This window comes from Ammospiza nelsoni, chromosome 4 (assembly GCF_027579445.1).
Source record: "Ammospiza nelsoni isolate bAmmNel1 chromosome 4, bAmmNel1.pri, whole genome shotgun sequence".
Classification (NCBI taxonomy): domain Eukaryota; kingdom Metazoa; phylum Chordata; class Aves; order Passeriformes; family Passerellidae; genus Ammospiza; species Ammospiza nelsoni.
The window spans coordinates 49,542,426-49,565,902 of NC_080636.1; the positions used below are offsets into that span (position 1 = coordinate 49,542,426).

A 23,477-nucleotide genomic window follows, 5' to 3' on the forward strand; every position below is an offset into this window, starting at 1 on the left:
TGGCTGAGGGAGCTGGCAGTGTTCATCCTGCCAAAAAGGAGGCTCAGTCAGACCCTGTCACCCTCTACAATTAACTGAAAGGTGATGTTGAGAAGTGCAGGTTGGTCTCTTCTCCCAAGAGGTAGCAAGTAAGAGGACAAGAGAAAGTGGCCCCAGGTTGCACCAGGGGAGGTTTAGATTGGATATCATGAAAAAGATGCTTCACATGAGGAGCTATCAAGCACTGGAGCAGGCTGCCCAGGGAAGAGGGTGGTCACCATCCCTGGAGATATGTATGAGACATGTAGATGTGGCCCTGAGGAACATGGTTAAATGGTGGACTTGGCAGTGCTGGATTTATGATTGGACTCAATGCTTTTAAAGGTCTTTTCCAGCCTATACAATTCTAGAATTGCTGTTTGACTGTGTTTTAAACTCCATGTTCCATCAGGTATATCAGATGGCAACTTGAAGTGCTTCTAATTCTGCCATGTACAAATTCATAATTAAACACCAAAATGAAATATCAACCCTATAACCTGGAGCTTCCTATGTGCCAGATTAGAAAAGGTCATTTTATACCATGATAACCTATGGAAGAATTGCAGAGAACTTGGCATAGGGAATATTCATTCAAAGTTTCCTTTAGAAAGGAGCATACAATTGTCAGTTTTGTTTGGTGTGTGTGGTTTAAAGAATTAGCAATGTACAGGTTTTTTTAGGCACGTTTAAAGAAGGTGGTCCTAATTAATGAAGGTGTCTCCCACATGAAAATGCTTGTGGTCTCCTAAACTCGTTATATGCAGCTATACTGAGACTGCAGGGGGTGTGATACAGAACTCTAATCAGTGACAGGGTACAGAGCTAGGTAAATGAACTCCAGCTTAGTGATTGTAAGAATCTGTTCTTACAGGAATTCAAGTTGTCTTTAGCTCTTTGGGATAAATTTGGTTTCCCTAACTGACATATTGAAAATTTGATCTGGAAGATTGTCTCCAACAGGTGGCACAGTAATTGACAGAACGGAAAACTTCAGTTTCAGAGTAAATATTTTGTATCTCAGCCATCCAATTTGTAAGCAAAAAGTTAAGATGGAAAACTCATAAGAAATAGATGAAAAATTTGGTTTTAATTAATATTTTTAGTCTTGGTTGCCCTCTTTGTTCAGCTAACACTAAAATACAAATATACCAATTAAATTTAATTTGCAGACACTTTAAATGGTAAGGTTTAGTCAATTGGATATTTTTTAAGAAAAACATCCTAACCTTTCAAAAGTGGGATTGTTTTCTGATTATGCCTATTGGGCAGCAGAAAGTTAGTAGAAATGATCCACATTTCTTTGATGGCAATTTAACCAGAGCAGTCTACTTATTTAAGCTTGCTTTCCTCTAATCACCCTGCAGTACTAGTACCTCTCAGGAGGATAGAGGATATATCAAGGGACTTGTCAGAGCATGAAATTCTGTTTAATTCTTGTTGATATTCTTTGGATAGGAGTTTATCAGGGCATGCCTGTGATTGAGATACTCCTTTGTTAGATTTAAAGTAGAGATTTAAGGACCCAGAAATAGCTCTGTGGTGTGCCCTGTAAAGATTGGTGTAATTATAGAATCTGCTTAATTTTTAGCTGAGTTTTCTTTTTATTTTCCTTTTTTTTTTTAGTTATGTTTTTGCTTTATCTTTCTGAGGTACAATGTAACAATATAAAAGTGTTTTCAAAGGAGCATTCTTGTATTTTTGTGTTATTTTGTGGAGAGCTGGCTTGTGTCTACAAGTTCTTACTGCTGACACACTGCACTGTACTTCTCTGTTTTCCTACCATTGTGCCCTAATAGTGATTAGGGACACAAGTTACAAAACCTCTGCAAAAGAAGTTTTTATTTTGATTGTCCTTTCTTCTCCATAAAGGTGTCCTAAACTGGTGGCTGAGTGTTTCTGGTAGATCTGTGCAGTAATCATCAAAACACAAAAAGATTGATTTGTAGAATTACTTTAGTGTACACAACAGATGTTGGCAGAGGAATTTAGTTATTAGAGATTTGGGATTGTAGTTTCCAATATGGAATTTATAAGAAGAGAGAGGTTTTCTATAGACTTGCATGTTTCATTTTGCAATGATAATCCAATGTCACTTGCTTCCAGCTTTCTCATACAGTTGTGATGATGAATGGCAAAAAATGGTCCGTTGAATGCAACAGAAGTATTTTTCAGTAGGAGAATGTTTCTTAATATTTAGTGTATGATACAGTGTGTCTGATGAAAAAATAAAATCACACATTTTTTTTTCCTTTCTAAATAAGAGCTAGGTATACTGGCTGCTAATTTAGCAATAAAAGCTGATTTTTTTTTTAGAAGATTGGAGGCAAATGCCTGCTGTTCTCAGTCCATCTTGCTCACTTACTTTTCCATCTCTAGCTTGTTACCTTTTTGCTCCCTGGATGCCTTGGTCAGCATTTTATGGCCAGAAGTAGTAAGGTGGGCACAAATTCCTGCTGCTCATGGTGTTACTGGCTATCTCCTTCCCTCACATTTGGGGGAACTAATACTGACCTGGGGATCCTTAAGGACTTGGGATAGTAGAGAAATCTGTTTCAAATGCAGGTGCTCTGCTGACAGGTATCAGATGAGTGCTGATCCTTGTCCCAGGGTGCCAAAAAATATCAGCAATTTTTCATCTCCATAAGCCAGGTGGGTTTTGTCCCGTGTATGGGCTTCTTATGTCAATGCTGATTTTATTCTCTTGGCCAGATTCCTCATCCCAACTCACCCTAAGCAGGCTGTCGAGGTGCAGTCCTTTGTTTTGTGGGGATATGTCTCCTCACTCATGACTGAAAGAAATTTGATGCAGGGATCGTCTTCACTGCACCATGTGAGTGCAGAGTGCCCTTCTCAGCTTTATTAAACTACAGCAAGTAAGCTGATCTCTTTCTAATGCATTATGAAGTATCCTAAAACCAATTAATTCCTGATCTGGTGCTGTGTTGAACAGTGTGTCTATGTGAGACTTTTTACATCTCTACAAGCAAAGGACATGAGGTGTATACATAATGTGTGTGTGTGTGCTCAATACTGTTAGTGCAAAGTAAAATTATACAGGGTTTTATCCTACTAAGGTATGATCATTAAGCTTTTTTTATTTTTCCCACTCCATCACTTCTGTTTCTCTTTTTAAATTTTCTTTCAAATGAAATTTTAATCTCATGGTATTGCTGGAAAGTGTGAAATACATGTTTTCAAGTAGCTGAAGACTCTCAAGCACTGCTGGTGTTTTAAAATCAGTCTTACAGTTTTACCCTGGGCATTTATAGAGCTCTTTGTTGATTTGTATGCCTGTAGCATTCAAAAGAAACTTTGGTTTTGGGATTTGTTGATTTTATTGTTGTTGCCTTTTTTGTTAAATTGTGTCTTCATGTTTCTGTGTGGGAAGATAAGAACTGGAGAAAGAAGTGCAACTACAATGCAACAAGTCCCACTGTTTAGTTTTATTGTGTTGCATTACCTTCTCTTACAGGTAACACCTGTAACAGATTGTAATATTAACTATGTATTAGACCAGAACAGGAGTGATTTTGAGAAGAAAATAATAATAAAAAATATATAAAAGTGAAATTATATCAATCAGTCTTTTTAAACCCATACAAAATACATATTGCTCCTCGTGCAGGCAAACAGTGCAATGCTCATTGTCATACTGAGGCCAAGCTTTTAATAATAGCACCAAGGGAAATATTTAGGATTCTAAAGAACAAGAGACAAGGATGAGAAAGTGTAGTTAGCATTTCCATTTTACTGGAGCAACAGGCCTTGTTGGTTTGGATCAGTTTATTTGCTTGGCACTTTGATCAGAACACCTTAAGCTCCTGAAAAATTGTCAGTCTCATAACCACACACTTTGGCTTCTAAAGATATGTGATTTGCTGACATCTGCTGTATTCCCTTTCTGCTGGGAATGCTGTAGTGCATTTGTTGACAGAGCCTAGTTTGGGTGCTGGTTTGACACAAGAAGGAGAAGTCATGCCACAAGGCTGTAGCAACTCAGGGGAAAGTTCTTCATTCAGAAGGCCCTTTCAATATTATTATGTATTTCTGCTCATAAGCACAATTTGGACACTGAACCCTTACTACTTTTCTTCTGGATACTTCTTAAATTAATATAGGCTTCTTCAATTGCAAAACTATCTGGAACTGGTTCATTTTTAATAGTCTCTTTATTGTCAGTAATTAATTTGGCTTAGAGCAGATGAAGTTTTACACATGTAAAATATGAAGAATTATGTTTATTTTGCAAGGTTTTATAGAAGACCAGATTTGTGTAGTTGCAAGATGAGTGTATTCTACTAAGTGTATAGTAAAGCCTAGTGGTTTTCAAGGAAGATAATTATTTAATTTGAAATCTTGGGGGTAACTATTTTTTGAGATTTTACTGTATGAGCTGAACTTGTTTAATGGGTTCCTTCCAACTCAGCATATTCAATAATTCTGTGGTTTTATGATTTTATGACATTGAAGTTTTCTATGTATTCTTTTTTTCTGATTCATCACTCTTCATTTCCACTGCTCAGAAGAGACACAGTATTGCCCCACACGTATTTGTTTTGGTTCTCCTTCCTCGCTGTGTTTTTGTAGTTGTGCTGAACTTATTCTTGCCATTTCCTTTTTGCCTAGTTTTGCTTGGTGCCTTTTGTTACCCTTTCCTCATTATTATGAAACTATCAGTTACTCTTCTTTCCTTCCTTTCAAAAAAAAAAAAAACAACTAGCTGTTCAGAATAAGCTGGGGAGATAAACTTGGTGCTGTGCTGCCAGTGAAAGCTGAAAAAGCATTTGGTATCTTTCAGGAGTTTAAACCCTTGTTTCTTCCAAAAGGAAGTCAGCAATGCTCTTCTCTTGGTGATGTACATCTGAATTATTTGTTTGTGATTAATTGAAAGTAAACTATTTATGGGGATGATAATAAAGGAATTCACCTGTAACTATACTACCATTCCCATATAGTTCAAGAAATGGGATGGATTCTGAATAATTTCTCTATGGAGGGATTACTAAGGGAAACGTGATATTCAGATTAGCTTCACTGTTTTGGTTTTGCAGGGATTTTGTTAATACACTCTGTATTAACTAACTTAACTAACTAACTTAACTAACTAACTTCTTTGCAGATTGTTAGGAAACAAAGCCATGTACTCTGCATTGGGATTGCAGATCCTAAGTGGAATATTGGTGCAGTGTTACAGCCCTTTATCCAATGGTCCACAAAGAGGATAAGGTCTAGAATGAGAACTTGGCAGTGTTCATGGATTCATGCACCATTTATAGCACTTAGCTGTGCTCAGTTTTGTGATGAGAACTTTGATTGTCCTGAAGAAGTTGCCTCATTGTTGTTAACATTTGGTTTGTGATGGTAAATAGCCAGCTCAATAGCGGTGACTGCACTTACAGAATGGAGAGGGCACTAAATATTTACTGATGTTATTCTAATTGAAAGAATTTGATGCTGCAAGTGACCCAGTGTCATGGGTTTGTTTTTTTTCCAGGACATCTGATGGTGGAAAGACAGTTGGTACCATTGAAGTCAATCTTATGAAGATGGGAGAGCTGGATGAGGGGCAAACAGATCACATCACAGCAGATGCTCAGGATCAAAAGGTAGAAACTCAGTTTATTGCACAAAGTTAATTAGAATGATCTGTTGTACCAGATGTCTAAAATACTAATTACCAAATTGGGTTAAGAACTTAAAACAAAATTTCTGGTGCAAGTACTGTGTAAACTTATCTCCCTCATCCAAAAAAAACCAAACTCATGAAGATGTACAGAGTAATATTCTCACCTGAGTTTCCTAGGCCCTTTCCTTCTTGAAGAAAAGAATAGCTTATTTTTATCTCAACTGAATATATTTGATCACTTCTGATAAAAACTGTCCAGAGAGATGCCATAAATACAGCTTCTTTTTTCCTTGGACAGCTGCTCTGGTTTCTGCCCTTGAAGTCCTGTTTATGTTGATTTTTATGTGCAATCTGTGCCCACAATACTGAAAAGCTGGAAGAATGACAGGCAAAGCAAAGAAGAGGTAAATTCCCTTGCAAAGGGGCAGGTTCATCTGCATTAAATGGGAGCACACAATTTTTGCAGCCATAATACAACAGTTTACTGCTTAACACTGTGGTGTATCCTGTTCTTCCTGAATAAAAGGAAATATTGCTACAGGGAATGCAGGGTTTTTTTGTTTGGAAGTTACATATAAAACTATTTTTTTGAGCAGAGGACATTATTTTCAGTATCTTTTCTGCGTAGCAAAATCAGTCTGCTTTTGTGTCAAATTCTGAGGGTAAATTTCACACTTTTTTTTCACTGCTTATCTCAGAGAACTTCAATGCCTTAGATGAGTGGTACCAGTTCCAAAAAACCAACAAAATCTTCCTGATTTTGACCTGTAAAACTTGCACAATATAGGCAACATGAGCTGCTTTTTTCAGCCTTCTCTTTTTATTTGGCTTTTCTTCCACTGCAGAATGTGGAATGAGACTCCTTGCAGTCATTGGAGATGTAGTTATTGAGCTCTGTTAGGCCTGGGGAGACACAGAAGGCTTTAACAGCAGCTTTCTAGGGGTTTCTTATACTTGTAAAGAGAGACCAGACTCATGACCAATGTATGGTCTTTAAAGGAGTCCTTGGTTTGTACAAATCAGTTGCAACACAGTCTTGGATTATATGTTGATAGTGAGGATGCAATTGTGAGAATGATGAGTCATTGAATTAATAAAAAATAAATAAGTTTTGAACTGGTGAATCACAAAATCTGAGCACATTTTAATTCTTTTTTGTGCTTCCTGCTTTTCCCTTGTTTAAAAATTAATGAAGTGTTTTCTTGCACTGTGCATGTGAAAACTGCTTTGTCTAAAGAAACCTCTTCAAAAGTATGGAACTTGTCAAAAATGGTTTTAAACTAAAGTGCCTTATTTTTATAATAAAACGTATTAAGCGAAAGTATTACTATCTCTCAACATTTCTGCCATAATACTGGTAGGAAACATTTCTGTTTTGTTATGGAACAGCTGATCATATTTTTTCATTTTCTTGGCTATAATTCTGATTGTCTTACAGTATCTTGGAACAGAAATATAAAGAAAAATGTAAATTCTAAGTAAGACTTTGGAAGTTTATATTATTATCACTCATGGTTTTCAGCCTACCTTTTATAAACTGCCATGGATTTATCTCAGACCCCCTGAATGTGTCACATCTGTGTTGTATTTTTTTGCAGTGTGCATTGGTTCGTGAGTGTACAGCCACTGAGGGCATAAGTGGGAAGGACAACCTGCCTTCCTTAAATGCAGGTAAGAACTCCAATATCTGTAAGAGACAGCTCTTGCAACTCCACCTCTGGTCCTGAAGAAATCACACAGATTTGTGGCAGAGCTCATCAATGTCTCTTCAAATGCTGCACAGATGTTCAAGTTCAATATTTTAGTGTTTTATATGTGTTTGGCATTATCATTTCACTGAGAAGTTTGAATAAATGTGTGTCAATTGCGCTTTCTGAAGCAGTGCTGAAATCTCCATCTCCTGCATCTTTACTGTTTAGTGATTTTCAGTGACTGAAAATCACTGTCAGTGACTTCCATGGGCATGGAATTGACATCATTAGTTTCTGTCGTGTCATTGCACGGCATTCTGTAAAATAATTCTGCATTATTTGTGAGTGAATACCCAGGACAATCAATCTCTCTCATTCATAACTGGTGAAGTGGCAGTTTCAGATTGATCTGGGAACTGTCTGTCCTAGAATGAAGGGAGCTGTTGGCAAGGCATTCTCAATTCTAGGTCAGCTTGGGCTTGAGTGCATGGTGTTAAACTAGATCTGTTTTTCTTTCATTATGCTGAGAAGTATTACATGCTGATGTGCTGTGCCATAAAACTTTTATTAGCCCGAGTTATGAATCTCCATTACTCGGCAATAACAATGTCACAAATAAGTTATATGGGTCATCTAAAACCACAGCACTGTCAAGAATTCTGGGTTTGTTACGTACCGTTGAGGAGGAATGTTACCAGACTTTTACAACTTTTTAAAATCTTTCCTGAAACTTTTTCATCTGATTTCTCTGATAGGGCAGACTTCCTGAATCAGCCTTGCAGTCTGAAGGAAGCCCTAAAAACTGCCAAAAATTAAGTTCTTCCATATGTGTGTGAATATTGCATTTTTTTTTCTGTGAGTTGTTGAGATTACATCAGAATCAGAAAAAATATGTTCTAGAGAAATACCATTTATTTTCATCAATTCAAAGCGAGAAAGATGTTAATTGAGAATTTCTGAATGTGCCAGAGCTACATCCGGCTCCAGAAATTCCTGAACTGGAAATAGCTGGAGGCATAGAGGGTATCCTGTGTCTCCAGGTGTGTATTTATGGCTTTTCTTGGACACAAGATACAGAGGCCAGGTGAAGGATTTCATCTAGCCCAGTGCAGTTCTTTGATTGTGATTCTGTATGTCATCCAGATTAGTGAGACTTGAAGAAATGACATTTCTGTCAGAGAACGATGCTGATTCACAACAGATTGTTTTCTGTTTGTTGCCTCCGTTGTATAGGTTTGATTGGGGTTTTTTGTTGACTTCTTTTGTTTAGAAAAATGCTGTAGGTTGTGAATATGTTTTGTTGGAAATTCCAAGGTAGATGTCAGTTTTAGGAATATTGAAGTCTCGATCAATTTGTCAAGAATATTTCCATGTGATTCTACTGTGTATCTAGACAGCGTTTTCACATTTGTTATTGTCATATACAATATAAAACCAAAGCCCACCCAACACTACTCGGGTTTATAAAGTCAAACATACCATGAAGAGCTTTTTTTTTTTTTTGTCATTTTTTGGGTTGTCAGGCTTTTTTTAAAGAATTGAGGGGAAAGACGTGCGTATGCAAGAAATGACAGCATGCAGGATATTGGGAAGAGTTTGCACTCACAGGAAGTTTTTTTCAGATAAATAATTAGTCTTCAGTCTGTTTCCTATATTTGTGACTTTCTCTTCTCATGCAGCATCACCTCCACTTTCCTGCTGTGCTCATACAGAACTGCCCCCAGAACAGTATGTTTTCCATATACATTCATATTTAGTACATGTGTATGCTGTTGTAAAGCTTTCTGGTATTTTCTTGTTGTTTACCAGGCCTTCAAAATGATGAAACTGAAAAAAAACTGCCTCTGTGAATCCTTAAACTCGTAGGTATAGAAGCATGCTGGCATTCTTGTGAAATTTAAATCCTAGGATAGGGAACTCTCATCCCTCCAGTGAGTTATGAGATGCTTATTGACTGAGTGGGAATAAGCAGTGTGTTTCAGAGCCTTATCACTATTCCATCTATACCTCCAGAGACTGAATTTACGTCTCAAAATTCAGTTATTTATTTATAATGCTGGAGAGTTTGCCAGTTGTTTACATGTAAACAAATTGCATTCTAAATTAAAAAAGAAAGATAATAAAAGTAATTGAAATTAAGCAAAATTAAGAAAGCTGTAATTATTATTCCTGAGGTAATACACATCATATTCCTATGCTACAAAGAAAGATATAAATAGAAACACTGTTAGCAAATTAATATATGGCAGAGATATGCTTTGATCTATGTTCAATAGGGAATGAAAATAAAACCAGAGTATTCAATCTTTTATTATTTTTGATTGTACTTTCAGGGGAAGCAATGTGAAGGATATTGCATGGAATAAAAAGCACAGAGGTCTTCATATTAAAAATGGCAATGTACAAAAATATTCCTGGGTAAATATATGGCATTGGCTTTCAGGCTTGATGCTGTAGAGAAAAGCTTTTAAAACAGAGTTTTCTCTTTTTTAACCACGGCAGTTCATGTGGATTTTGGGTTTTCTTCAATGTCTCTCATGATCACGGTCTAAGTACAGCAAGGATTATCTTTATGAAACTTTCACTCATTTTAATCACTACTTTTTATGAAAACCAATTCTAGTCTTGCCCTTCTTATTGTACATGCCCTCTAGAATTTGGTTCTAGACAACTTGTTACAGTTAGAAATTAATTATTGTTGCAGTTGGAGGGGAAGATACTTCTGAGATTTTTATGGAGTTGCATGCCTTCAGTAGTTCTGTTTATAAAGAAAACATCAAGTACTTACGCAGCTTTTATTGGCAATCTTAAGCTTTAGCAATACTGCATATTGGGATTATTTGGGAAAAATGCTCAGGCTTTTTTTGACTTAGTAAATGAAATTGTCTTCTTAAACCCATGGATTTGACCATTTAAAAAACTTACACTTGAGATTATCCCCATCTGAAAATTCAGACCTGAATCAAAGACCTGAAGATGAAGCTAGTACCTGGAGAGGAGTTTAATAATTCTAGCCACAATAAAAGTCACAACTTTGAATCCATATTTTTAGTGTTCTTTGTCCCTTGCTGCAGTTGTGATGGCTTTTCTGGGGTTTGTTTTTCTTTGTGATGGTGGTAACAGTGGGGAGATGGGAGGAAAGAGATTTTTCAGGTACATATTTGCATTAGGTTCTCACAGATTAATGTGCATTTTTCATTGTAGTAGATTCTGAGTGTGAATTTAAGGGCTGCTCTTGGAAAAAATCCCTTGATAAACTCCTTAGGAAGTAGATATAAAAAGGTAAAATAAAGAATCTTTGTGTTAGGGGCATCATCATTTAAAATGTCCAGGTAATATACTGATTGGGGGGCACAACAGAAAAAACAATACCAACTCAAAATTATCATCTGGTTTGGCAGTTTTCTGTTTAAGGCCAGACCTGAATTAGCCCTTAGTTTCCTGAGGTTTGAACATTGAGATATTTTGGGTATTGATAGTAAAGAAAAATTGCTCTTTTTAATATGTCAGAGAAATTAAGCATCTCTTTCGCTTATTTCACAATACTGAGTGAAAATTTAGTTTTTGAAAGTAAAATCACTAAGAACTAAAGGCAAAATTACTCTAAAAAGGCTCATAAAATGACAATAAAATGGCAAGAAGTGCTTATAATGTACTGTAATTAAGAAATAGTTGGCTTCTGATTGTAAAGGCATAAATTATAACATCTGTATTGTCTCACCCTTCACAAGAGATTGAAAGTAGAATAAAAGTTTTTTATAACTCAGTTGCTCCATCTCTGGATCAGAAAAGGGCATAATCCAACAACAGTTTTTCATCAAAGATTGCTGATGAAAGACATCTCAGTAGAGTGATGGGAATATAGAGCAGTGCGACCACTTAAACATTGCTCCTTTCTTGGAGTTGCAAGCAGTGGGTTCATTATCAGTATATTTAAATCTCTGGTCTTCTTTTAGGCCTTTCCTAAAGGATTTTTGTTAAAAATCCTGATTGCTTAGATAGACAAGGCAGTTTGGGTACCTTTTATTTTTAATTCTCTATAATACAGACTACATAAACATTAATGGTGTCAGTGAAATGTTTGTTAGTAGGCTGTCACTGTTAGTAGCTGTCACTCATTCCAAGTCAAGATATTGTGGATGTGTGTGTTAAATGGCAATAATTTGTCTCCAAGTAAACTTACCAAACTAGTGAAACAGAACTTTTTCTTCCTCAGCTTTTCCCCTTTTTGATCTTTCTGGAAAATAAGAGGAGGGTAAAAAAAGAAAATAAAAAGATGGAAAGGAGAGAGTAGATTGTATGGCATCTTTTTAAGATCTGAATGGAAATCTAGCCAACACATGAAAACTGTAAAATAAAAAAGTGATGGGTTTTAAACATAATCTTCCAAAATACAAAGAAATGTGATTTTCTTATGTCACATTGCAATAGTGATCTGAAAGCTGTGTATGTAACATATTGACAGGGCTGTTGTATTTATTTCTATGTAGTGGCAGTGTTTTAACCCGATCAATGATCCAGGTAACTCTAATATGGTCAAGTTTCCTTTAATGCAGAAGCACACCTTCAATTTGCATTAATGATTTGTGTGTGCATGTCCAGGGGAAGATGCAGCTGAACTCTGAGTCCTGTGCAATTTATTGAAATTGTGAGTGGTGCTGGCAAGCTGTGGTGGTGGCTGTATTGAGTTCATTGTTCATTTGTGCTCTTTGGTTTTCCTAACTTCAGCAGAAATGTAAGAAAAGAGACTCTGATTGACATTCTCACTACTTTGAAGACCTAAATTCAAAAGTTACCTACTCTGCTGGTAAAATGTGATTTATTGATGTACTAGTAATACTTTGCCCTCCACATGCTGGTATAAAAATGAAACAGAAATTAAATGGTTTTACTAGAATTTTAATGATTCTAAAATTAATTTTGTAAGCTAGGGTGAAATAATACAATAATTATGCAGGTTATTGTCATAAATGTTTGGAGTCATATAAGCACATGAAAGCAATGAAATTATTTTTGCTCTTTGCAGTGTTGAGAAACCCCGTTTGTAAGTTGTATAGATTCCCTACTTCTGACAACAAGTGGATGCGGATCCGGGAGCAGATGGCTGAGACTACCCTCTCCTTCCATGTTCCTAAAGAACTAATAAATCTGCACATAAAGGAGGACATGAGAAGGTAAGGAAGAGGCAGCAATATAAATTATATTTTTCTGACTTTGAATCATGCAGACGAGGAGCTAAAATATATTTATTTGTAGTATGAAATGGGCACTTTACAGCTGCTAAGAATTTACAGCTGTAACTGAACAGAATTGATTGCTCAATAGGACTCCAGTGACTTCATAAGTTCTGAGCAATGAACTGTGCTAAAGTGCAGTCATGACTTTAAACCTGTTAGCACCACCATTTGATTAACAATTTAAATATTCTGGAACATTATAAAGTTTATAAAGGATCAGAAAATGACAGGGGGCTGAGCAACATTGTGCTGTGTTTGGCTATGTGTCTGGGTAGAGTTAATAACATAGACTAACATTATGCTATGAAAAATGACAAGTTTATAGTGAATAAAGGAGCAATGAGGATAAAATTGACATTCCTTTAGCTAATCTAAATTAGTTGGCATAAGAAAAGGATTCCAAAGCAATGTTTGTTTGAAACCCTAATGTTTGGCCTCATAACCCAGAGAGATATCTGAGAATCATAACAATGTACATGGCCTGAAGAAAAAGGAGAATAGAGAACACAGGTGTCCCAAAAGCCTTTGAATGTCCAATTTGCCATTGCAGTGATTAAAATGGAGCCTGTCCTTGAATCCTTGTAAGCTGTGCTGATAAAATTTGGGGAAACACCTTTATTTTAAGTAATCCAGGGCTACCCTGAAGACAGTGCCTTCTTCTTCCAGTGATAATGGATGATGTAGAAGATATGGCCTCCTTCCTCATGGAAGTTACTTAACACATAGATGGGCAGCTGGTCTCATGTGTAAGAGTAATGCTGGGACCCAGTGCTGCATCCCAAAGCCATCCTGTGCACTTTGAGGCAATTCCTTCCTGTTGTGTCACATCCCAAAACAACCTGTTGTGGTTGTTTGTTCTGCAGTATGAAGCTTCCTTTCCTTTTTTTATTTGCCCCATCTGTTGCTTCCCTGTGATGTTTATATGCCAATAGAACAGCATGTGGGAGGCTGGAATCTTGATTTTAATAAAGTCAGTGGACTGATACATCCTTATGCATGGTGATGATGGGTTATAAAATTCCTATGAATTGTTATAATAGTTTATTTTATTCATTTAGTACTGTGTTTAGGCATTTATGGCCTCATCTTGTTTGAGAATACTTATGTGCAAGGTTTTTGTAGTAAGCAATAAAAATAGATTATACTGAGTTTCACAGTTCATGCACTTCCCATGTTTTCATTTGCCTCATGGGTAAATGCCTTTTAAATGTTAGGGGATTACTTCAACCACTTTTACTACTTCTGCATTATTCTCTCCAAAGGCATAATACAAGTAATAGCCCTTGTTGTTGTATCATATTATAGAATTCACCTCCCTGGATAAACTCCTAGTAAGAATTCACCATGGTGGGGTTTTCTCTTCACCAAAATAAAGATTTGAAAAAGAAACAGAAGTTGCACAAAGATTGAGATAAATGCCTCTGATTTTCCTGACTGCCGGTGTGGTTGAGCTGCTCAAGCCTAGTTGAAAGTGTGGGTGTGAGAGAAAGAGACAAAGTGATTGATGCAGTCTGAAGGAGGAGATAAGACTAACCAAAATGAGCAACACTATGTAGAATACAAGCAGATGGTGGGAACAGGAGCATCTGTGTCATCTATCATCGTATAAGAGTGTGGGTTGGAGCTTCAGCTTTGGGCTTTCTTTTTCAAGAAAAGTAATTGTGAAGATGTGTGTTCTTGTGGAGTCCTTACACTTGTAGTCCAGTAAAACGTGTGAGGAGGATGCTACTGTATTGGGTGTGAGCTCAAGTATTCTTCTCTGTGTCTTTTCCCCTCTGTTAGTATAAAAGGATAAATATTTTTGTCTCAGAAGCCACTTATCATACTCAGCCTGTTTCATTTTTTTTATTGTGGCTTCAATAGTCAGGTCTGAAGCAATTACCTATAAAAACGTGCCAGTAAGTGTTAATGTTATTCAGTATTCATTAAAAATTGCAGTTTAAATTCCCTTTTCTCACCATCTTAAGATAGATTATCTCTTGATAAAACTTCAGTGTTCATTGTTAACCAAACCCTTTCATTTATTGACATGATGCTTTGAAATTTGTAACCGCTAAGGGTATTTGACTTTATTTTAACTTTAAGGGAAAGAATTTAAAGCAGGAATGGAAGCAAAATGGTCTTAAAGTAGGAAGGGAGAAACAAGTTAAATTTAGCTTATAAATGTCTACACTTTTGTATAATAAAAAGTGTAGTGGATAGAAATTAAAAAGGAACTTAAAGTTTTCATCTCTTAGGAACCATATAAAATCTTATCATGGCTTTCCTCACATGTATAGGAAAAGAGGCTTTAAAATAATTTTAAATGTATTTGTTGCCATTTTTGGGGTGGGTAGTTTGCTCATGTGGTTCTGGTGGGATTTCTTTTGTCTCTTTTTTCTGCTTTGTTTTCTCTTTTTCTGTTTCTAAACAACTGTTCAGGGCATGCAAAGGTAAGCACAACTCACATTGAAGTTTTTAGTTGCCTGTCAGGTCAGGCTTACCAAAACTTGAAATAATTTTGGGAAATTCTGTAAGGAGACAAAAATTGCAACTGTTTTCAAGAGAGTCTAAAATGAGATTATTAGTAGAGAAAGAAAAACTTTTTCTTTTTCTTTTTCTTTTTTTCTTTTTCTTTTTCTTTTTTTCTTTTTCTTTTTCTTTTTCTTTTTCTTTTTCTTTTTCTTTTTCTTTTTCTTTTTCTTTTTCTTTTTCTTTTTCTTTTTCTTTTTCTTTTTCTTTTTCTTTTTCTTTTTCTTTTTCTTTTTCTTTTTCTTTTTCTTTTTCTATAATTATTTGCTTGGTTTGGAAACAACAGAGTGAAAAAGCTATGAGCATTTTATTTCTGGAGGGAATGTTATATTGTTTGTCTGGAGTTTATTGCCTATATATCACAGAAGCATATCTTGTAGCAGAGAAAAATGAGAGTAATTTTATCTGATTCTGTTCTTTAAAAAAAAAAAAAAAGATGAAGCGGTTATCCATACATTTTAAAGTGAACTTTGTTAGGAAGAATAATTCCTGTGCTCCTTTCCTTAGAAGCTTCTAAACTTCCTTTATGTATGAATGATTGAGTCATATCCCAAAGCTTATGGCTTATATTTACTCCAAAGCTCCTGTTTGATAAATATTCAGAATTTTTGTGCTGTTACAATATTACAGAAGTTTTGCAAATATAATCTGCAGAAATGTCTCCACTTGTTTTGAATCCTGCTAAGCTCTTTGCTTCTGATGTTTTGCAAAAGTAGATTTCAGAAGCTCATTTTGCTTAGTGGAGGCCAAAATCACCTAATTTTCTAGGTTTTGAATTTGTCATGTTTGCTTTACTAGGAAACACATCATTAGATTTTTGAAGCTGTATGTATAAAAAATTGCTACTTGGCTTTCATACAGCATTTTCAGCTTATGTGCTTTTTAATAGCACAATTGTTGTTTGACACAGTTACTGGTTGAAGTGGGTTTTTTGAGTTATTCAATGAAATAAGTTAACATTAAAGTATTAAAATATTATTAAAAATTTCAACAATTGTATTAGTGTGAACTATAAACTTTTTCAAAAATGAAAAATATTATGGTTTTTCCACTCTGTTTGCTTTTAGAAAAGGCCTTTCATGTGATAATAATAAAGCTTGGTACTGTGGAGTGTTGTTGATGGAGTTTAGATATAGAAAAGACAACTCTTTTTTCATTCATAACTCAGAATTGTATTGAGTCAACAACAGCAGTGATAAACTGTAAAAAGGCCACAAGACATAAATCCAATTTAAATCCTCTGTCTTCTATAATTTCATTAGAAAAAGAAATAAAGATATAAAGTGAGGCTATGAGACTATTTTCTATGGAAGTGTCTGCCATATAATCCTGTTTTCTAATGGTTTTGATTTTGCTGTATTTTAAAATGCAAATAAATTCAGAAATCATAGTCTTTAAAATTTCCATGCTGTGTATGCTCTAGATTGCTGTAGCACTGTACTCTCACTTTAAGCATTGTTGATGTGTCTTTTTTTGAAGACACATCACATATTGAAGACTGAATTTTTACTTCATTGATTTGCTCATGTTTCTGAGAAGAAACAAATACCAACCTTGTCACCAGTAATGGGGGCAGGATTTGATATTTCTTGAAGACCTATTAAAATTAATATTCCCATTGCTGTTGATGTCAGTGGAGTTAACTCAAACGTCAGTTTGAGACCAGCAGCTCCAGGCATGAGCTTAGATGGAGGCAGGGATATAGTTCTTGGATAGAATACTCTATTCCTATACAGAAGGAGTAGTAAAGTTCTGGAAGCCAGCCAGGTCCAAACATTGTTGCTAAAACTATTAAATCAGGCACCATAAATATTAAGGGCCAAAACATTATCACTGCACATAAACAAAATTGCATACCCTGACAAATTTTACACACTTTTCTGAGAAGGAAGCCCTAAGATTTTAATTGAAAGGGAACCTCATGTTATACTGCTAAAAACTGGCAAAGAAAACAGTTACTGAGAATGTTTGGTTTATCCTCTCATATCCCTTCATGACAGATTGTTCTTATGCTACAGCATTACCAGTTTGTATTGTTGGAGGAAAGTTTAATTGGTTCAGCTTCAGGAGTAATTAAATGGCAAAAAGTAATAATATCGTTAACATAGACTGTCAGCAAGTTCACGTGTTGTGTCTTTGTTTCCATGTTGATATTTTCAAGAACATTTATAAATGAAATGCTTTAATTCCGCTTCCAGTGCAGTCTCTTTGGTTTTGATTGTCACCTACACCAGGAGCAGAGGTCTGCCTATGGAGCTTATTCTGACTGCACTGCTCACGCTAATGCAAAGCTAATAATGATGGGGAAAGCATCACCAGTGTGTTGCTGTTCCATTCAAGAAGTCATTTTAAGACTTTTTGACTAATGGTCAGATCTGCTGCCCACATGAGTGAGCTCTGTGTTCCTGTGCTGCAAGCTTACTGGTCCTTTCCTCCCTCTTTCCACCTCTTCTACCCCATTTTTGCCTTTTCTTACATAATTTTTCTGTATGCAAGAACTGTCTTCTAGAAGACTTTTTGGAGACTTCCAAGAATTGCAGTGGAACACTCTTCTTGATGCTCCAAGGAAAATAATGAAAACTGATTGTGTTGCAAACATTTTCTCCTGCCAAATTCCAGATGTTTGAAGACTGACTGAAGATCTTTTATTTTCCTTAAAAGCAGGTCCCACAAAATGGCTTTGGGAGAGATACAGGAGAAACTTCCTCTGCAAGAGGAAAAACCAAACAGAAAGCCCAAAGTACTAAGCTTGTTTGTGCAGGAAATTCAGATGATCTCTATTTCACTCAGGTCAGCTCTCAAGAGTGTACAGGAAAGCTGATAATTTACTAAAGGATTTCCTTTTGGATTTCCAGTGACATGTTTGGTTACCATAGCAGTACTTTTTTGACCTGTTGAACACTGGACATGACGTTTTAGGGAGCTGGTGTTGGGATATATTTTGTGTATATTTTGTTTTGAATCCTGAAGAAATGTGGTGAAAGCTGATGTGTTGATTAAACTGAATTTGTAGAAACAGTGCTAGAAATATGTTTATGAAGTGTTTATGAAAGTATACAAAGAGTAGTGCATCAAAACAACCATACTGAAAGTTTTGCAGGAAAAAGAAACTTTATATTCTTTCCAATGTTGTTTAATATTTCTTCACATAAAGTTACTTACTCTGAGCAGAGCTCTCTGGAGCCTGGAAGCCTTCTTTCCTTCATGAAAGAAGTAGTATTTCATTTTGAAGGTTACTGCATTTATACCAGATGAGTTTTGAGCACAAAAGTTACTGCATTATCTACTGACATAATTTATTGTGTACTTGTAAAAGAGAGATGAAAAGCAGATCTCACAAGCAGTCCAAAACGGATTTTATTTCAATTAGGAAATCTTTCTGATGTTTTGTAGCAAACTTGTTTTAGATTATTTTGGATGAATCTTAATAGATTAATGAGTTAATTAGTGCCTTCCCTTTTTGCTTTTTGGTACAGGAATCAGGAGCTTAAAGACCTGGGAGAGCTCGCTCCTCACTGGGACAACATGCGCAAAAGTGTAATTGCTCACTGTGATCAGATGCTGGGCATGTACCAGGACACTCTGGCAGAGCTTGGGAGGCACACAGGTAGGAATCTGTGATTTTATCTGGAAAGTTTCAGAGCTTACTAGATTGTTACCTATAAAATACTGGCATATTCAGCGGGAATAAAATACATAAAAAACTTGGAATCAAAGGATGGTTTGGATTGGAAGGGACCTTAAAGATTATCCAGTTCTAGCCCACCTGGACCAGGTTACTCAAACTCCCATCCAGCCTGGCCTTGAATAGTTCCAGCAATGGGGCATCCACAGCTCCTCTGGGCAACCTGTTCCAGTGTCTCTCCTCCCTCCACATTAAAGAATTTCTTCCTAATGTCTAATCCAAATCTCCTCATTTAAGTTTGAATCCCCTTGTCCTGTTATCACATGATCTTGTAAAAAGTCCCGCTCCAGCTTTTATTGTAAGCTCCCTCCATGTACTGAGGGAGTAAGGTTGCAATTGCATCAGCCTGAAATCTCTTTTCCAAGTTGAACTATTCCAATAAGCATCTCTGTGGCCTCCTCTGGACTCACTCCAGCAGGTCCGTGTCCCTCCTGTGCTGGGAGCCCAGAGCTGGATGCAGAGATCTTGGTCACAGAAAAGGAGAAATCCGATTTTAGTGTATTAAAAAAAACAGTCTCTAACTGAAAGTAACCTTTTTGAAAGCAGTCGGTCAGCTGCTTAAATATTTGGTGGGGGAAAAAGCTCTTGTGTTGCACTAAATGTTGTATAATTATTTCCATTTTGTTGGCAGAAGTGACATTTCTTGTATTTGTGATTGTTTGCCATCATCAGAATATCCCAGTTCCAATTTTGGCATCTACTGTCTAGCCCAGTATGACACTTCCTGTGATTCTGTTTTAAATAGTATCTATATGTATTTTCAATCTTTGCCTAATTAATCTTTAAAGCGCTCGATAAAGTGTCATAAACAGGCCAATAAATACAGATAATGACAGATCCAATGTAATAATTGTAGCATTCAGGAAAATATTGAGGGGACATTTTGAGATTTTAAAAAATAGACAATATAATCTATTAAACATAAACCCTGCAAGACCTGTATTGTGCAAAGTGACTTTCTAAAGGGTTTATAATGTTAAACGACCCATCTTAATTGGGTCTTGAGAGAAATAATGTGGTCCTGGGAAACTGAGGTCATCCAGGAGGAGCAAATCAGCACATGTAAAAGAGAAAGGGACATTAATCAGAAAACAAAGCAACCTAATACAAGATTGTATACAAGATTAGAAAAGCGAGCCAGACATAGATTTGATTTAATACTGTAGTTGAACAAATAGTTATGTTGGGAGTACATTGAAATTCAAGTACTTATGAAGTAGAAGTTGCTAAGATTAGGGATGTGAGCACAATTTTTATTCAGACTTTTCAGGTCAACATATTTCAAGGCATGCCAAAAACCATTTTGCTTTTCAGTGTAGCCAGTGCAGGTGTCTTTCTTCATCTTGAAATATTGCCTGAGTTTGTGTTGAATTGTTCAGAAGGGCAGATAGCCCCTGCAAATAAAATTTCTCCAAAATATGCTCATGCTTCCCCAGTACAATCTCATGTTGGGCTTTTTGAGTGATACCCACTTCAACTCAACCAAACTATTTGGGAATTTAGTGGAGAAGGCTGTTAGGAGACCACTTAATTTCTTTTTGAAATTGAGAGATTGCTGTGGAAGTATGAGGAAGCCACATTAGTGTTAGACAGCAATTTTGGTTTACCAGCATATTTATTGAAAATGGATGTTTAAGAAAGTTAAAACTATTTCAGATTTGAGTTGTTTTGGCAAACACTTTTATCCTCAGTAATGGGAGAATTTGAGAGCATGTAAAGCATTTTATTGTAAGGAAACATACCAGGAAGATATAAGGGTTAGGAAACAAAAACCCCAGTAATTTTAGGTAACTCTAAAGCACAGATTTGGTGATATTGGGAGGGAGTGGAACTTTGAAAATTATTTGTTTCAATCTGCATCATGGGATTTCCTGTCTAATCTAAAATTTTGACTCCTGGCTTTGCTCTTCATCTGTATTAAATTATTATTTTAAGTTCCTAACTTAGGGAGCAGCCTAAGCAAGCTTGGCTGGTCTGGAGCATCGTTGGTGCCCTCTGGCAGAGTGGTTTATATTGGGAGGCTCAGAGCTCGGTCCTATGGCAGTTTCAACAGATAAACACTGGCAAGTCTTGATTGGGCAAGCAAAAAACAATTTAAAATATTTTCTTTATCTTTTTATGTGTTTGCTTCAAAAAAAGGCTGAACCTTGGCAAAACTTATTTAAAAATCTATCTGAATGAGAGGAATTTTAGTTCTAGTAATTAATAGTTGGCAAAATGATAGAACGTTGGAAAAGTGGCCTAGGTAAACGTTGGGCTGCCTGAGTTGGAAGACAAGGCCACCTCTCTTTCCTAATCTACACCCTTTTATTTTATACAGATTCTGTATTAAATGTGTTCAGGTAAATTATATTTTCATACTGTCAGACTTTAATTATTTTTCTTTACACTACCAAAATACTACTCAAAATCTAATGTTTTGGAAATATACAGCCATATTAATCTTTTTTTGTTTTGTTTTTCCAAGGCATCATGCCTTCTGTGAACAAATATATAGCTTTCCTTAAGATAGTTTGTGTTTCTTTATTTGACCATTCTAGGAAGAACACATAGCCTATTCAATACAATACTTTTCTTCAAAGAAAATAATCTTACTCGGAAAAATGCAGTGCCATCATAGTTCTGGAACCTTGCAGTTTTAGCACAGAATAAACACAATGCACATTAACTGCTGCATTGTCTCCAGCAGACTACAGACTGATTTCAGACAGCAGGGAAGAGTATCTATCTCCTAGAATAAAACAGTTAGATTGCTCTGTGAATTAAATGCTGCTTTGTTGCTTCCATGCTGAGATACATGCTGAGACTCAGTGAACGTTTCATCTCCTAATATATAATTATCCATTGAAGGTAAATTAAAGACAACTCCTCACATACAAGTATTGTCTCCCTTTAAAAGGAATACAAAAACATCTGAGTGGTTAAGACAATGATTCTTTAAACTTTTGTTTTTCAGGTTCTTCCTTTAAATCAAGCTGTAGCAAAGGAGAAAAAACACTAGAATTCATCCCAATAAATCTTCATCTGCAAAGAATGCATGTGCATAGTCCTCGATTGAAAGGTAAAGAAATTCCCCAAGTATGACAAAGTATGCTTTTGAAACACAGTTTCACTGAAATTTAGAAATCACATCCAAAGTCAAAGCTCTGCAAGGAATTTCCCTGCCTCGTCTTCTGATGCCACAGGTTGTGGACATTTACTGCACATCTTGGAAAACTAAGGGCTGGTTAACTAAATTTCTTCCAAGTTCCTTTCTAAAAACAGATTCCAAGGATGTGCTCATTTTGTTCCTATGACACTTCAAGCAAATAAGTAAATGGAGAATATATGCTATTTTCACTCAGTGTTGAGTGAAAATACTGCAAGCTTCCAACATCTCCTGGAAAGGGGGATAACTTTCTGTAACATGGTCTGTGGTTCTTTTTAACACAGAATTCTGTTGTTGCCACTTGCATCTGATTTTAGCAGCTTCCTTTACAGATCAAATATCATACTGATACATATATATGACCAAATGGCGTAGTGAATAATTTGTTGATAAATTGAGATCTGAAAAATTTGCTGTAACTACAAACACAGAAATTACATTCTGATACAGTTTTTGCCTTATTAATACTCTCTCCATCTAAGATTGTAAAACAGTAAGTAAAAACAGTGGTAAATTTCCTGTTTTGTACTGTGTGAGTATACATCCACTTCGAAGTTGGGACACAGGGGCTTCCAATTATCTGTTAGATACTGGTTGGTTCAATATTTTGTTATTTCTTTTACTAAAAAACTGTGCCTCCAAATATTTCAACAAGATGGGGATTTATAGTGACATAATGTGATAACACAGATTTTAATGTTTTCAAGGTAATTAACTGAAAAGGATTTTTAGGTTTGTAATGGGGGCCAGAAGCTTAACATGGTCTTTTCAAGAAAACCTCATTGTGAACAGGACACTGTTCTATTTGCTAAATAAAAAGAAAAGTTGAGTGAAATCTGTGACTTACTTAAGCACCCACAACTTTTACAGTACTGGAGTTTTGTTTTGCTTTTCTATGAATTTTCTCCCTTCTTCTCCAAAACCATTTTGCTTGGCACACATCATTAATTGATAATCAAAAAGAGTACAGGAAGAGATAAATGTTAGAATTGTTCTAGTTGTCTTCCAAATTTTGATCTTCAAATTATAAAACTCTGCCTCTGTTACTTAACTAATGTTCTTCCCTGTGTCTTGTATTAGATATATGCAGTCTAAGCAGTTTGTAGCAATTGCTAATTGATCTGGAATAGGCAGCACTTTGATATGAAGTTGGTCTTTCTCAGCTCATGCTTTGCTTGGCATATATCAAAGGACACCTGGAATATAACCAGGAGAATGACACTGGAAGGGGAAGAATAAAAATTCATGGAGGTGGCATTTAAACAAGCTAATGATCCATAGAGGTGTCATTAACCCTTACACTATCAGATATCTTAATTTTGGGAATGCAAGATAGGTTTTAATCCCATCTATTGTATATACACATTGGTATGTGGTTTTTTTTGTGTTTGACATGTATAATAACAGGTTTGCTTTTCCTGAACTTTTGTTTGGGTTGTCATTGAGTACTGAAATGGAAGAGAAAGTGTGCTTAAGCTTTCAGTAGGAGTAGCTTTGAGGAAAAATACTGTTTTCCTATGGGTCAATGGTATCCTTATCCATTTCATAAACTCCACAT

At 35.9% G+C, this 23,477-nt stretch overlaps 1 protein-coding gene across 1 annotated transcript in view; it reads left to right on the forward strand.

Moving 5' to 3' along the window:
• INPP4B (inositol polyphosphate-4-phosphatase type II B) overlaps nucleotides 1–23,477 on the forward strand; it is a 216,900-nt gene that overhangs the window by 130,078 nt on the left and 63,345 nt on the right. Inside the window, exons 8-12 of the mRNA XM_059470523.1 lie at nucleotides 5,516–5,627; nucleotides 7,246–7,318; nucleotides 12,365–12,512; nucleotides 18,563–18,693; nucleotides 21,728–21,832. Of these exons, the coding sequence (XP_059326506.1) occupies nucleotides 5,516–5,627; nucleotides 7,246–7,318; nucleotides 12,365–12,512; nucleotides 18,563–18,693; nucleotides 21,728–21,832 (569 nt within the window). The remainder of the gene's footprint in view (nucleotides 1–5,515; nucleotides 5,628–7,245; nucleotides 7,319–12,364; nucleotides 12,513–18,562; nucleotides 18,694–21,727; nucleotides 21,833–23,477) is intronic.